Source organism: Triticum urartu, chromosome 3A (assembly GCF_056163025.1).
Source record: "Triticum urartu cultivar PI428250 chromosome 3A, HENAU_Tu73, whole genome shotgun sequence".
Classification (NCBI taxonomy): domain Eukaryota; kingdom Viridiplantae; phylum Streptophyta; class Magnoliopsida; order Poales; family Poaceae; genus Triticum; species Triticum urartu.
In genome coordinates, this window is record NC_141875.1 from 546,791,225 (window position 1) to 546,804,806 (window position 13,582).

Here is a 13,582-nt window from a genome sequence, read left to right on the forward strand (position 1 = left end):
TTATCCCGGGGCCATTTCCAACAATGTGAATGACTGGCCATTGGAGGCCGGGATTTGCTTGTAGTACTCGTTGGCGATCCGATCCTACACACAAACATTGAGACAACCGTGAACTCATAATCTTCCTACGAACACGGCTAGGGACTTGAAGATGAAGAAATGTTCACATAATCATCAATAGTGGAGCCACTTGGTGGTGCATTCTGCACTTGCTCCAAGCATCCGGACCAACGGGAGCAAGCTTTGTTGATGGTGTCCCAACTGCCTTGAAGGCCCTTCAAGCTCCGACCGTATGGAAATGACATAATTTGATGAAATTTATCTTTGATCCTTTGCCAATAGTTGCCATAAGTTTGATCCTTGCCGGTGATGGAGCCAATAGAGATGCTTTCCCATGCTTTAACTAAGCACACATCCTCCGTCTCCGCGTAGTTGCCAGTCCTCCCCAACCTAGCATCATAGTCGACCTCTGGGATCTCTTGCACATCATCATCATCTACATTCTCATTGCGCACCTCCGCCTCGACCTCAACGTATGATGCATCGAAATCACCAAGAGGGGCACTCAAATTCACCATGCTCTCGGCCAACATCTACATATATGTGTAGGACACATTTTGGCTACAAAAATCGACGGCAAAAGCTCAAGCAAGTGTTGCGAAAGGCCGAAAATAAAGATGACTGGTACAAAGCAAGCAAAAGAACTTTTTTTACCTCTCGGCCATTTCATCGAACATGTTGTGGGCATGGCTGGCGGCTTGGCCGTCAATCTGGATGTTGGGGACGACCGGAGGTGGAGGAGGAGCCTGACCCCTTGACGCGATCGCGTTCTTCCTCGAAGGCTTCGCCCGCACGCTGGCGGGGCCGGTCGAGATGGTCTTCTTCCTCTTAGGCGGGTGATATGTCTCCAACGTATCTATAATTTATGAAGTATTCATGCTATTATATTATCATTCTTGGATGTTTTACAATCATTTTATAGCAACTTTGTATCATTTTTTGGGACTAACCTATTGACATAGTGCCCAGTGCCAGTTGTTATTTTTTTGCTTGTTTTTTTACATCGCATAAAATCAATACCAAACGGAGTCCAAACACAGCGAAACTTTTTGGAGAATTTTTATGGACCAGAAGACACAACTTGGGCCAAAGAAGTACCAGAGGGGTGCCCCGAGGGGAGCACAACCCACCTGGGCGCGCCTGGGCCCACCTCGGTGGCCTCCCGCACCGCCTCTTCGCCCTATAAATTCCCAAATATTCCAAAAACTCTAGGGGTGTTGATAGATCAGAAGTTCCGCCGCCGCAAGCCCCTGTAGCTGAAGGAAATATGCCCTAGAGGCAATAATAAAGTTGTTATTTATATTTCCTTATATCATGATAAATGTTTATTATTCATGCTAGAATTGTATTAACCGGAAACTTAGTACATGTGTGAATACATACACAAGCAAAGTGTCACTAGTATGCCTCTACTTGACTAGCTTGTTGAATCAAAGATGGTTACGTTTCCTAGCCATAGACATGAGTTGTCATTTGATTAACGGGATCACATCATTAGAGAATGATGTGATTCACTTGACCCATTCCGTTAGCTTAGCACGATGATCGTTTAGTTTGTTGCTACTGCTTTCTTCACGACTTATACATGTTCCTCTAACTATGAGATTATGCAACTCCCGAATACCGAAGGAACACTTTGTGTGCTACCAAACATCACAACGTAACTGGGTGATTATAAAGGTGCTCTACAGGTGTCTCCAATGGTACTTGTTGAGTTGGCATAGATCGAGATTAGGATTTGTCACTCCGATTGTCGGAGAGGTATCTCTAGGCCCTCTCGGTAATGCACATCACTATAAGCCTTGCAAGCAATGTGACTAATGAGTTAGTTGCGGGATGATGCATTATGGAACGAGTAAAGATACTTGCCAGTAACGAGATTGAACTAGGTATTGAGATACCAACGATCGAATCTCGGGCAAGTAACATACCGATGATAAAGGGAACAACGTATGTTTTATGCGCTTTGACCGATAAAGATCTTCGTAGAATATGTAGGAGCCAATATGAGCATCCAGGTTCCACTATTGGTTATTGACCGAAGATGTGTCTCGGTCATGTCTACATAGTTCTCGAACCCGTAGAGTCCGCACGCTTAACGTTCGATGACGATCAGTATTATGAGTTTATGTGTTTTGATGTACCGATGGTTGTTCGGAGTCCCGGATGAGATCAGGGACATGACGAGGAGTCTCGAAATGTTTGAGACGTAAAGATCGATATATTGGAAGGCTATATTCGGACATCGGAAAGGTTCTAAGTGGTTCGGGTATTTATCGGAGTACCGGAGAGTTACATGAATTCGCCGGGGAGTATATGGGCCTCATTGGGCTTTAGGGGAGAAAGAGGGGTTGCCTAGGGCAGGCCGCGCACCCCCCCATGGCCTAGTCCGAATTGGACTAGGGGGAGGGGCGGCGCCCCCTCCTTCCTTCTCTTCTCTCTTCCCCTTCCTTTTCTCCTACTCCTACTACTTGGAAGGGGGGAATCCTACTCCCGGTGGGAGTAGGAGTCCCCAGGGTGCGCCATAGTAGAGGGCCGGCCCTCCCCCTCCTCCACTCCTTTATATACGGGGTGGGGGCACCCCATAGGACACACAAGTTGATCATTGATCCCTTAGCTGTGTGCGGTGCCCCCTCCACCATAATCCACCTCGGTCATATCGTCATAGTGCTTAGGCGAAGCCCTGCGCCGGTAGCTTCATCATCACTGTCATCACGCCGTCGTGCTGACGAAACTCTCCCTCGACACTTTGCTGGATTGTGAGTTCATGGGACGTCACCGAGCCAAACGTGTGCAGATCGCGGAGGTGCCATACTTTCGGTACTAGGATCGGTCGGATCGTGAAGACGTACGACTACATCAACCGTGTTGTCATAACGCTTCCACTTACGGTCTACGAGGGTACGTGGAAAACACTCTTCCCCTCTCGTTGCTATGCATCACCATGATAGATCTTGCATGTGCGTACGATTTTTTTTGAAATTACCGCGTTCTCCAACAGTGGCATCCGAGCCAGGTCTATGCATAGATGTTATATGCACAAGTAGAACACAAAGGAGTTGTGGGCATGGGTATATACATATTGCTTGCCGTCACTAGTTGATTCTTGATTCAGCGGTATTGTTGGATGAAGCGGCTCAGACCGACATTACGCGTATGCTTACGCGAGACTGGTTCTACCGACATGCTTCGCACACAGGTGGCTAGTGGGTGTCTGTTTCTCCAACTTTACTTGAATCAGATTCAATGAACAGGGTTCTTTCTGAAGATCAAAAAGCAATCACTATACCGCGTTGTGGTTTTTGATGCGTAGGTAAGAACGGTTCTTGCTCAGCCCGTAGCAGCCACGTAAAACTTGCAACAACAAAGTAGAGGACGTCTAACTTGTTTTTGCAGGGCTTGTTGTGATGTGATATGGTCAAGACGTGATGAGATATAAGTTGTTGTATGAGATGATCATGTTTTCGCTGAAGTTATCGGCAACTGGCAGAAGCCTTATGGTTGTCTCTTTATTGCATAAGATGCAAGCGCCAAATAATTGCTTTACTTTATCGCTATGCGATAGCAATAGTTGGCGAGACGACCATGTGATGACACGTTGATAGAGATCAAGATGATGGAGATCATGGTGTCATGCCGGTGATGATAGAGATCATGACGGTACTTTGGAGATGGAGATCAAAGGCGCAAGATGATCATGGCCATATCATGTTACATATTTTGATTGCAAGTGATGTTTATCCTTTATGCATCTTATTTTGCTTAGTTCGGCGGTAGCATTATAAGATGATCTCTCACTAAATTTCAAGGTATAAGTGTTCTCCCTGAGTATGCACCTTCGCGACAGTTCGTCGTGCCGAGACACCACGTGATGATCGGGTGTGATAAGCTCTACGTTCACATACAATGGGTGCAAGCCAGTTTTGCACACGCGGAATACTCAGGTTAAACTTGACGATCCTAGCATATGCAGATATGGCCTCGGAACACTGGAGACCGAAAGGTCGAGCATGAATCATATAGTAGATATGATCAACATAGTGATGTTCACCATTGAAAACTACTCCATCTCACGTGATGATCGGACATGGTTTAGTTGATTTGGATCACGTGATCATTTAGATGGCTAGAGGGATGTCTATATAAGTGGGAGTTCTTAAGTAATATGATTAATTGAACTTTAATTTATCATGAACTTAGTCCTGATAGTATTTGCATAACTATGTTGTAGATCAATAGCTCGCGATGTAGCTCCCCGTTTATTTTTGATATGTTCCTAGAGAAAAACTATGTTGAAAGATGATAGTAGCAATGATGCGGACTAGGTCCGTGATCTGAGGATTATCCTCATTGCTGCACATAAGAATTATGTCCTTGATGCACCGCTAGGTGACGGACCTATTGCAGGAGCAGATACAGACGTTATGAACGTTTGGTAAAGCTCGGTATGATGACTACTTGATAGTTTAGTGCATCATGCTTTACGGCTCAGAACCGGGACTTCAAAAATGTTTTGAACGCCACAAAGCATATAAGATGTTCTAAGAGTTGAAATTGGTGTTTCATACTCATGCCCGTGTCGAGAGGTAGAAGACCTCTGACAGTACTTTGTCTACAAGATGGAGGAGAATAGCTCAACCAGTGAGCATGTGCTCAGATTGTCTGGGTACTACAATTGCTTGAATCAAGTGGGAGTTAATCTTCCAGATAAGATAGTAATTGATAAAGTTCTCTAGTCACTATCGCCAAGTTATTAGAACTTAGTGATGAACTATAATATGCAAGGGATAACAAAAGTAATTCCCAAGCTCTTCGTGATGCTGAAATCGGCGAAGGTAGAAATCAAGAAATATCATCAAGTGTTGATGGTTAACAAAACCATTAGTTTCAAGAAAAGGGCAAAGGGAAAGAAAGAGGAAATTCAAAGAAGAAAGGCAAGCAAGTTGCCACTCCCATGAAGAAGCTCAAAGCTAGACCCAAGCCTGGAACTGAGTGCTTCTACTGCAAAGGAAATGGTCACTGGAAGTGGAACTGCCCTAAATACTTGGTGGATAAGAAGGATGGCAAAGTGAACAAAAGTATATATTTGATATACATGTTATTGATGTGTACTTTACTAGTGTTTATAACAACACCTCAGTATTTGATACTGGTTCAGTTACTAAGAGTAGTAACTCAAAACGGGAGTTACAAAATAAACAGAGACTAGTTAAGGGCGAGGTGATGATGTGAGTTGGAAGTGATTCCAAGGTTGATAAGATCACCATCGCACACTCCCTTTACCTTCGGGATTAGTGTTGAACCTAAAATAAATGTTATTTGGTGTTTGCGTAAAGCATAATATGATTAGATCATGTTTATTGCAATACGGTTATTCATTTAAGTCAAGGATAATTGTTATTCTGTTTACATGAATAAAACCTTCTGAAGTCATACACCCAAGATGAATGGTTTATTGAATCTCGATCGTAGTAATACACATATTCATAATATTGAAGCCAAAAGATGCAAAGTTAATAATGATAGTGCGACTTATATGTGGCACTGCCATTTAGGTCATATTGATGTAAAGCGCATGAAGAAACTCCACGCTGATGGGATTTTGAAATCACTTGATTATGAATCATTTGATGCTTGCAAACCATGCCTCATGGGAAAGATGACTAAAACTCCGTTCTCCGGAACAATGGAGCAAGCAACTGACTTATTGGAAATAATACATACTGATGTATGCAATCCGATGAGTGTTGAGGCTCGCGGCGGGTATCATTATTTTTTGATCTTCACAGATGATTTGAGAAGATATGGGTATATCTACTTGATGAAACATAAGTCTGAAACATTTGAAAAGTTCAAAGAATTTCAGAGTGAAGTGGAAAATCATCGTAACAAGAAAATAAAGTTTCTGCGATCTGATCGTGGAGGAGAATATTTGAGTTATGAGCTTGGTCTTCATTTGAAACAATGCGGAATAGTTTCGCAACTCACGCCACCTGGAACACCACAGCGTAATGGTGTGTCCGAACGTCATAACCGTACTTTATTAGATATGGTGCAATCTATGATGTCTCTTACCGATTTATCACTATCATTTTGGGGTTATGCATTAGAGACAGCTGCATTCACATTAAATAGGGAACCATCTAAATCCATTGAGACGACACCATATGAACTGTGGTTTAGCAAGAAACCTAAGCTGTCATTTCTTAAAGTTTGGGGCTATGATGCTTATGTGAAAAAGTTTCAACCTGATAAGCTCGAACCCAAATCGGAGAAATGCGTCTTCATAGGATACCCAAAGGAAACTGTTGGGTACACCTTCTATCACAGATCCGAAGGCAAGATATTCATTGCTAATAATGGATCCTTTCTAGAGAATAAGTTTCTCTCGAAAGAAGTGATTGGGAGGAATGTAAAACTTGATGAGGTAATTGTACCTTCTCCCGAATTGGAAAGTAGTTCATCACAGAAATCAGTTCTAGTGATTCCTATACCAATTAGTGAGGAAGTTAATGATGATGATCATGAAACTCCAGATCAAGTTACTACCGAACCTCGTAGGTCAACCAGAATACGTTCCGCACTAGAGTGGTACGGTAATCCTGTTCTGGGGTTCATGTTACTTGACCATGACAAACCTACAAACTATGAGGAAGCAATGATGAGCCCAGATTCCACGAAATGGCTTGAAGCCATGAAATCTGAGATGAGATCCATGTATTAGAACAAAGTATGGACTTTGATTGACTTTCCCATTGATCGGTGAGCCATTAAGAATAAATGGGGTTTCAAGAGGAAGATGGACACTGATAGTAGTGTTACTATCTACAAAGCTCGAATTGTTGCAAAAGGTTTTCGACAAGTTCAAGACGTTGACTACGATGAGATTTTCTCACTCGTAGTGATGCTTAAGTCTGTCTGAATCATGTTAGCAATTGCCACATTTTATGAAATTTGGCAAATGGATGTCAAAACTGCATTCCTTAATGGATTTCTTAAAGAAGAGTTGTATATGATGCAACAAGAAGGTTTTGTCAATCCTAAAGGTGCTAACAAAGTGTGCAAGCTCCAGCGATCCATCTATGGACTGGTGCAAGCATCTCGGAGTTGGAATATATACTTTGATAAAGTGATCAAAGCATATGGTTTTATACAGACTTGCGGTGAAGCCTGTTTTTACAAGAAAGTGAGTGGGAGCACTACAACATTTCTGATAAGTATATGTGAATGACATATTGTTGATCAGAAATAATTTTCTGGAAAGCATAAAGGAGTGTTTGAAAAGAGTTTTTCAAATAAAGACCTCGATGAAGCTACTTACATATTGAGCATCAAGATCTATAGAGATAGATCAAGACGCTTGATATATTTTCAATGAGTACATACCTTGACAAGATTTTAAAGTAGTTCAAAATGGAAAAGTCAAAGAAGGAGTTCTTGCCTGTGTTGCAAGGTGTGAAGTTGAGTAAAGACTCAAAACCGACCACGACAGAAAATAGAAAGAGAATGAAAAGTCATTCCCTATGCCTCAGTCATAGGTTCTATAAAGTATGCTATGCTGTGTACCATACCTATTGTGTACCTCGCCATAAGTTTGGCAAGAGGGTACAATAGTGATCCGGGAGTGGATCACTGGACAACGGTCAAAAATATCCTTAGTGGAATAAGGAAATGTTTCTCGGTTATGGAGGTGACAAAGAGTTCGTCGTAAAGAGTTACGTCGATGCAAGCTTTAACACCGATCTGGATGACTCTAAGTCTCGATCTAGATACATATCGAAAGTGGGAGCAATTAGCTAGAGTAGCTCCGTGCAAAGCATTGTAGACATAGAAAATTTGCAAAATATATACGACTCTGAATGTGGCAGACCCATGGACTAAATTTCTCTCACAAGAAAAACATGATCACTCTTTGGGTGTTAATCACATAGCGATGTGAACTAGATTATCGACTCTAGTAAACCCTTTGGGTGTTAGTCACATGGAGATGTGAACTAATCACATAAAGATGTGAACTATTGGTGTTAAATCACATGAAGATGTGAACTAGATTGTTGACTCTAGTGCAAGTGGGAGACTGCTACCTCTTGAGCATTGTGTTGGTTTTCCCTTGAAGAGGAAAGGGTGATGTAGCAGAGCAGCGTAAGTATTTCATTTAGTTTTTGAGAACCAAGGTATCAATCCAGTAGGAGGCCACGCACGAGTCCCTCACACCTACACAAACAAATAAACTCCTCGCAACCAACGCGATAAAGGGGTTGTCAATCCCTTCACGGTCACCTACGAGAGTGAGATCTGATAGATAGGATAAGATAATATTTTTGGTATTTTTATGATAAAGAGAAATAAAGATACAAGTAAAATAAATGGAAAAGGAAATAACTAAGAATTGGAAGATTAATATGATGGAAAATAGACCCGGGGCCATAGGTTTCACTAGAGGCTTCTCTCGAGAGCATAAGTATTACGGTGGGTGAACAAATTACTGTTGAGCAATTGACAAAATTGAGCATAGTTATGAGAATATCTAGGTATGATCATGTATATAGGCATCACGTCCAAGACAAGTAGACCGACTCCTGCCTGCATCTACTACTATTACTCCACACATCGACCGCTATCCAGCATGCATCTAGAGTATTAAGTTCAAGAGAACAGAGTAACGCTTTAAGCAAGATGACATGATGTAGAGGATAAACTCATGCAATATGATATAAACCCCATCTTGTTATCCTCGATGGCAACAATACAATACGTGCCTTGCTGCCCCTACTGTCACTGGGAAAGGACACCGCAAGATTGAACACAAAGCTAAGCACTTCTCCCATTGCAAGAAAGATCAATCTAGCAGGCCAAACCAAACTGATAATTCGAAGAGACTTGCAAAGATAACCAATCATACATAAAAGAATTCAGAGAAGATTCAAATATTGTTCATAGATAAACTTGATCATAAACCCACAATTCATCGATCTCAACAAACACACCGCAAAAGAAGATTACATGGAATAGATCTCCACAAGAGAGGGGGAGAACTTTGTATTGAGATCCAAAAAGAGAGAAGAAGCCATCTAGCTAATAACTATGGACCTGTAGGTCTGAAGTAAACTACTCACACTTCATCGGAGAGGCTATGGTGTTGATGTAGAAGCCCTTCGTGATCAATACCCCCTCCGGCGGAGCTCTGGAAAAGGCCCCAAGATGGGATCTCGTGGATACAGAAAGTTACAACAGTGGAATTAGGGTTTTGGCTCCGTATCTGGTAGTTTGAGGGTACGTAGGTATATATAGGAGGAAGGAGTACGTCAGTGGAGCAACATGGGCCCCACGAGGGTGGAGGGCGCGCTTGGGGGGGGGGGCAGGCGCCCCCCCTACCTCGTGCCTTCCTGGTTGATTGCTTGACGTAGGGTCCAAGTCCTCTGGATCATGTTCGTTCCAAAAATCACGTTCCCGAAGGTTTCATTCCGTTTGGACTCCGTTTGATATTCTTTTTTTGCGAAACCCTAAAATAGGCAAAAACAACAATTTTGGGCTGGGCCTCCGGTTAATAGGTTAGTCTCAAAAATAATATAAAAGTGTATAATAAAGCCCAATAATGTCCAAAACAGGATATAATATAGCATGGAACAATCAAAAATTATAGATACGTTGGAGATGTATCAAGCATCCCCAAGCTTAATTCCTGCTCGTCCTCGAGTAGGTAAATGATAAAAACAGAATTTTTGATGTGGAATGCTACTTGGCATAATTTCAATGTAATTCTCTTAATTGTGGTATGAATATTCAGATCCGAAAGATTCAAGACAAAAGTTTAATATTGACATAGAAATAATAATACTTCAAGCATACTAACTAAGCAATTATGTCTCTTCAAAATAACATGGCCAAAGAAAGTTATGCCTACAAAATCATATAGTCTGGCTATGCTCCATCTTCACCACACAAAGTGATCAAATCATGCACAACCCCGATGACAAGCCAAGCAATTGTTTCATACTTTTGGTGTTCTCAAACTTTTTCAATCTTCACGCAATACATGAGCGTGAGCCATGGAGATAGCACTATAGGTGGAATAGAATGGTGGTTGTGGAGAAGACAAAAAGGGAGAAGATAGTCTCACATCAACTAGGCGTGTCAACGGGCTATGGAGGTGCCCATCAATAGATATCAATGTGAGTGAGTAGGGATTGCCATGCAACGGATGCACTAGAGCTATAAGTATATGAAAGCTCAACAAAAAGAAACTAAGTGGGTGTGTCTCCAACTTGCTTGCTCACGAAGACCTAGGGAATTTTGAGGAAGCCCATCGTTGGAATACACAAGCCAAGTTCTATAATGAAAAATTCCCACTAGTATATGAAAGTGATAGAATAAGAGACTCTCTATCATGAAGATCATGGTGCTACTTTGAAGCACAAGTGTGGAAAAAAGGATAGTAGTATTGCCCCTTTTTATTTATTCTTTTTTTGGGCCTTCTTTTTCTAGCCTTTCTCTTTTTTTATTGGGACAATACTCTATGAATGATGATCATCACGCTTCTATTTATTTACAACTCAATGATTACAATTCGATACTATAACAAAGTATGACTCTATATGAATGCCTCCGGCGGTGTACCGGGATAGCAATGATGCATGAGTGACTTATATGAAAGAATTATAAACGGTGGCTTTGCCACAACTAAAATGCCAACTACATGATCATGCAAAGCAATATGACAATGATGGAGCGTGTCACAGTAAACGGATCGGTGGAAAGTTGCATGGCAATATATCTCCGAATGTCTATGGAAATGCCATAATAGGTAGGTATGGTGGCTGTTTTGAGGAAGGTATATGGTGGGTTTAGGATACCTGCGAAAGGTGCGCGGTATTAGAGAGGCTAGCAATGGTGGAAGGGTGAGAGTGCATATAATCCATGGACTCAACATTAGTCATAAAGAACTCACATACTTATTGCAAAAATCTATTAGTTATCAAAGCAAAGTACTACATGCATGCTCCTAGGGGGATAGATTGGTTGGAAAAGACCATCGCTCGTCCCCGACCGCCACTCATAAGGAGGACAATCAATAAATACATCATGCTTCGACTTCTTAACATAACGGTTCACCATACGTGCATGCTACAGGAATCACAAACTTCAACACAAGCATTTCTCAAATTCACAACTACTCAACTAGCATGACTCTAATATCACCATCTCCATATCTCAAAACAATTATCAAGTTTCAAACTTCTCATAGTATTCAATACACTCATAAGAAAATTTTATTATTATTCTTGAATGCCTAACATAATAAAGCAAATTACCATGCTGTTTTGCAGGACTCTCAAAATAATCTAAGTGAAGCATGAGAGAACAATGGTTTCTATAAAACAAATCCACCAACGTGCTCTAAAAGATATAAGTGAAGCACTAGAGCAAAAATTATATAACTCAAAAGATATAAGTGAAGCACATAGAGTATTCTACCAATTTCCGAATCATGAGTGTCTCTCTCAAAAAGGTGTGTGCAGCAATGATGGTTGTGGAAAACTAACAAATAAAGACTCAAATAATACAAGATGCTCCAAGCAAAACACATAGCATGTGGTAAATAAAAATATAGCTCCAAGTAAAGTTTCCGATAGAAGTAGACGAAAGAGGGGATGCCTTCCGGGGCATCCCCAAGCTTTGGCTTTTAGGTGTCCTTAGATTATCTTGGGGGTGCCATGGGCATCCCAAGATTAGGCTCTTTCCACTCCTTGTTCCATAATCCATCAAATCTTTAACTACAAGCATGGCGATAGCGTCCACAAGACTACTAGTTCTATGAAGGATAGAGCTACCCATAGAAGGCAAAGCACCGACACAAGTAAAGAAATCTTGGATAACTCCTTTTCCAATAATATTACCACTACCAATTCAGAATTTTTTTGTATGTAAGATAGGGGGTTCTTCAGCAGGAGCATCAGAATTTTTCATGATATTATTATTGTCCATATCGACAATAATTTCCCCGATTTCAGACATAACGACGGAAAGTGCAAGGGGCAAAAAGAGGCAAATAGAGAAAGAGAGGGAGGATGGAGAGAGAGAGAGGGCGAATAAAACGGCAAGGGTGAAGTGGGGGGAGAGGAAAACGAGAGGCAAATGGCAAATAATGTAATGCGGGAGATAAGGGTTTGTGATGGGTACTTGGTATGTTGACTTTTGCGTAGACTCCCCGGCAACGGCGCCAGAAATCCTTCTTGCTACCTCTTGAGCACCGCGTTGGTTTTCCCTTGAAGAGGAAAGGGTGATTCAGCAGAGTAGCGTAAGTATTTCCCTTAGTTTTTGAAAACCAAGGTATCAATCCAGTAGGAGGCCACGCACGAGTCCCTCGCACCTACACAAACAAATAAACTCCTCGCAACCAACGCGATAAAGGGGTTGTCAATCCCTTCACGGTCACCTACGAGAGTGAGATCTGATAGATATGATAAGATAATATTTTTGGTATTTTTATGATAAAGAGAAATAAAGATACAAGTAAAATAAATGGCAAAGGAAATAACTAAGTATTGGAAGATCAATATGATGGAAAATAGACCCCGGGGCATAAGTTTCACTAGAGGCTTCTCTCGAGAGCATAAGTATTACGGTGGGTGAACAAATTACAGTTGAGCAATTGACAGAATTGAGCATAGTTATGAGAATATCTAGGTATGATCATGTATATATGAAGGAAATATGCCCTAGAGGCAATAATAAAGTTATTATTTATTTCCTTATAATCATGATAAATGTTTATTATTCATGCTAGAATTGTATTAACCGGAAACATAATACATGTGTGAATACATAGACAAACAAAATGTCACTAGTATGCCTCTACTTGACTAGCTCGTTAATCGAAGATGGTTATGTTTCCTAACCATGAACAATGAGTTGTTATTTGATTAATGAGGTCACATCATTAGTTGAATGATCTGATTGACATGACCCATTCCATTAGCTTAGCACCCGATCGTTTAGTGTGTTGCTATTGCTTTTCTTCATGACTTATACATGTTCCTATGACTATGAGATTATGCAACTCCCGTTTGCCGGAGGAACACTTTGGGTGCTACCAAACGTCACAACGTAACTGGGTGATTATAAAGGAGCATTACAGGTGTCTCCAAAGGTAGATGTTGGGTTGGCGTATTTCGAGATTAGGATTTGTCACTCTGATTGTCGGAGAGGTATCTCTGGGCCCTCTCGGTAATACACATCACATAAGCCTTGCAAGCACTGCAGCTAATATGTTAGTTGTGAGATGATGTATTACGGAACGAGTAAAGAGACTTGCCGGTAACGAGATTGAACTAGGTATTGGATACCGACGATCAAATCTCGGGCAAGTAACATACCGATGACAAAGGGAACAACGTATGTTGTTATGCGGTCTGACCGATAAAGATCTTCGTAGAATATGTAGGAGCCAATATGGGCATCCAGGTCCCGCTATTGGTTATTGACCGGAGACGTGTCTCGGTCATGTCTACATTGTTCTCGA

At 41.4% G+C, this 13,582-nt stretch overlaps 2 protein-coding genes across 2 annotated transcripts in view; both read right to left on the reverse strand.

The window, feature by feature from the left end:
• On the reverse strand, positions 1-738 carry LOC147980464 (uncharacterized). Its single transcript, XM_087515620.1, has 2 exons — positions 168-738; positions 1-84 (listed from the first exon to the last, which is right to left on the reverse strand). The coding sequence occupies exons 1-2, from the start codon at positions 591-593 to the stop codon at positions 1-3; spliced, it is 510 nt and encodes a 169-aa protein (XP_087371746.1). The 5' UTR covers positions 594-738.
• LOC147980465 (uncharacterized) overlaps positions 711-13,582 on the reverse strand; it is a 34,602-nt gene continuing 21,730 nt past the window's right edge. The window contains exon 6 of the mRNA XM_087515622.1: positions 711-916. Coding sequence (XP_087371748.1) covers positions 711-916 — 206 coding nt within the window. The remainder of the gene's footprint in view (positions 917-13,582) is intronic.

What these genes read in the sequence shown, in the direction of transcription:
- LOC147980464 (XM_087515620.1), bottom strand. Translation starts at nt 593, where the DNA reads ATGTTGGCCGAGAGCATGGTGAATTTGAGTGCCCCTCTTGGTGATTTC. An exon ending in GCTCCACTATTGATGATTAT is followed by an intron (nt 85 to 167) that starts GTGAACATTTCT and finishes GTTTGTGTGTAG; the next exon opens with GATCGGATCGCCAACGAGTA.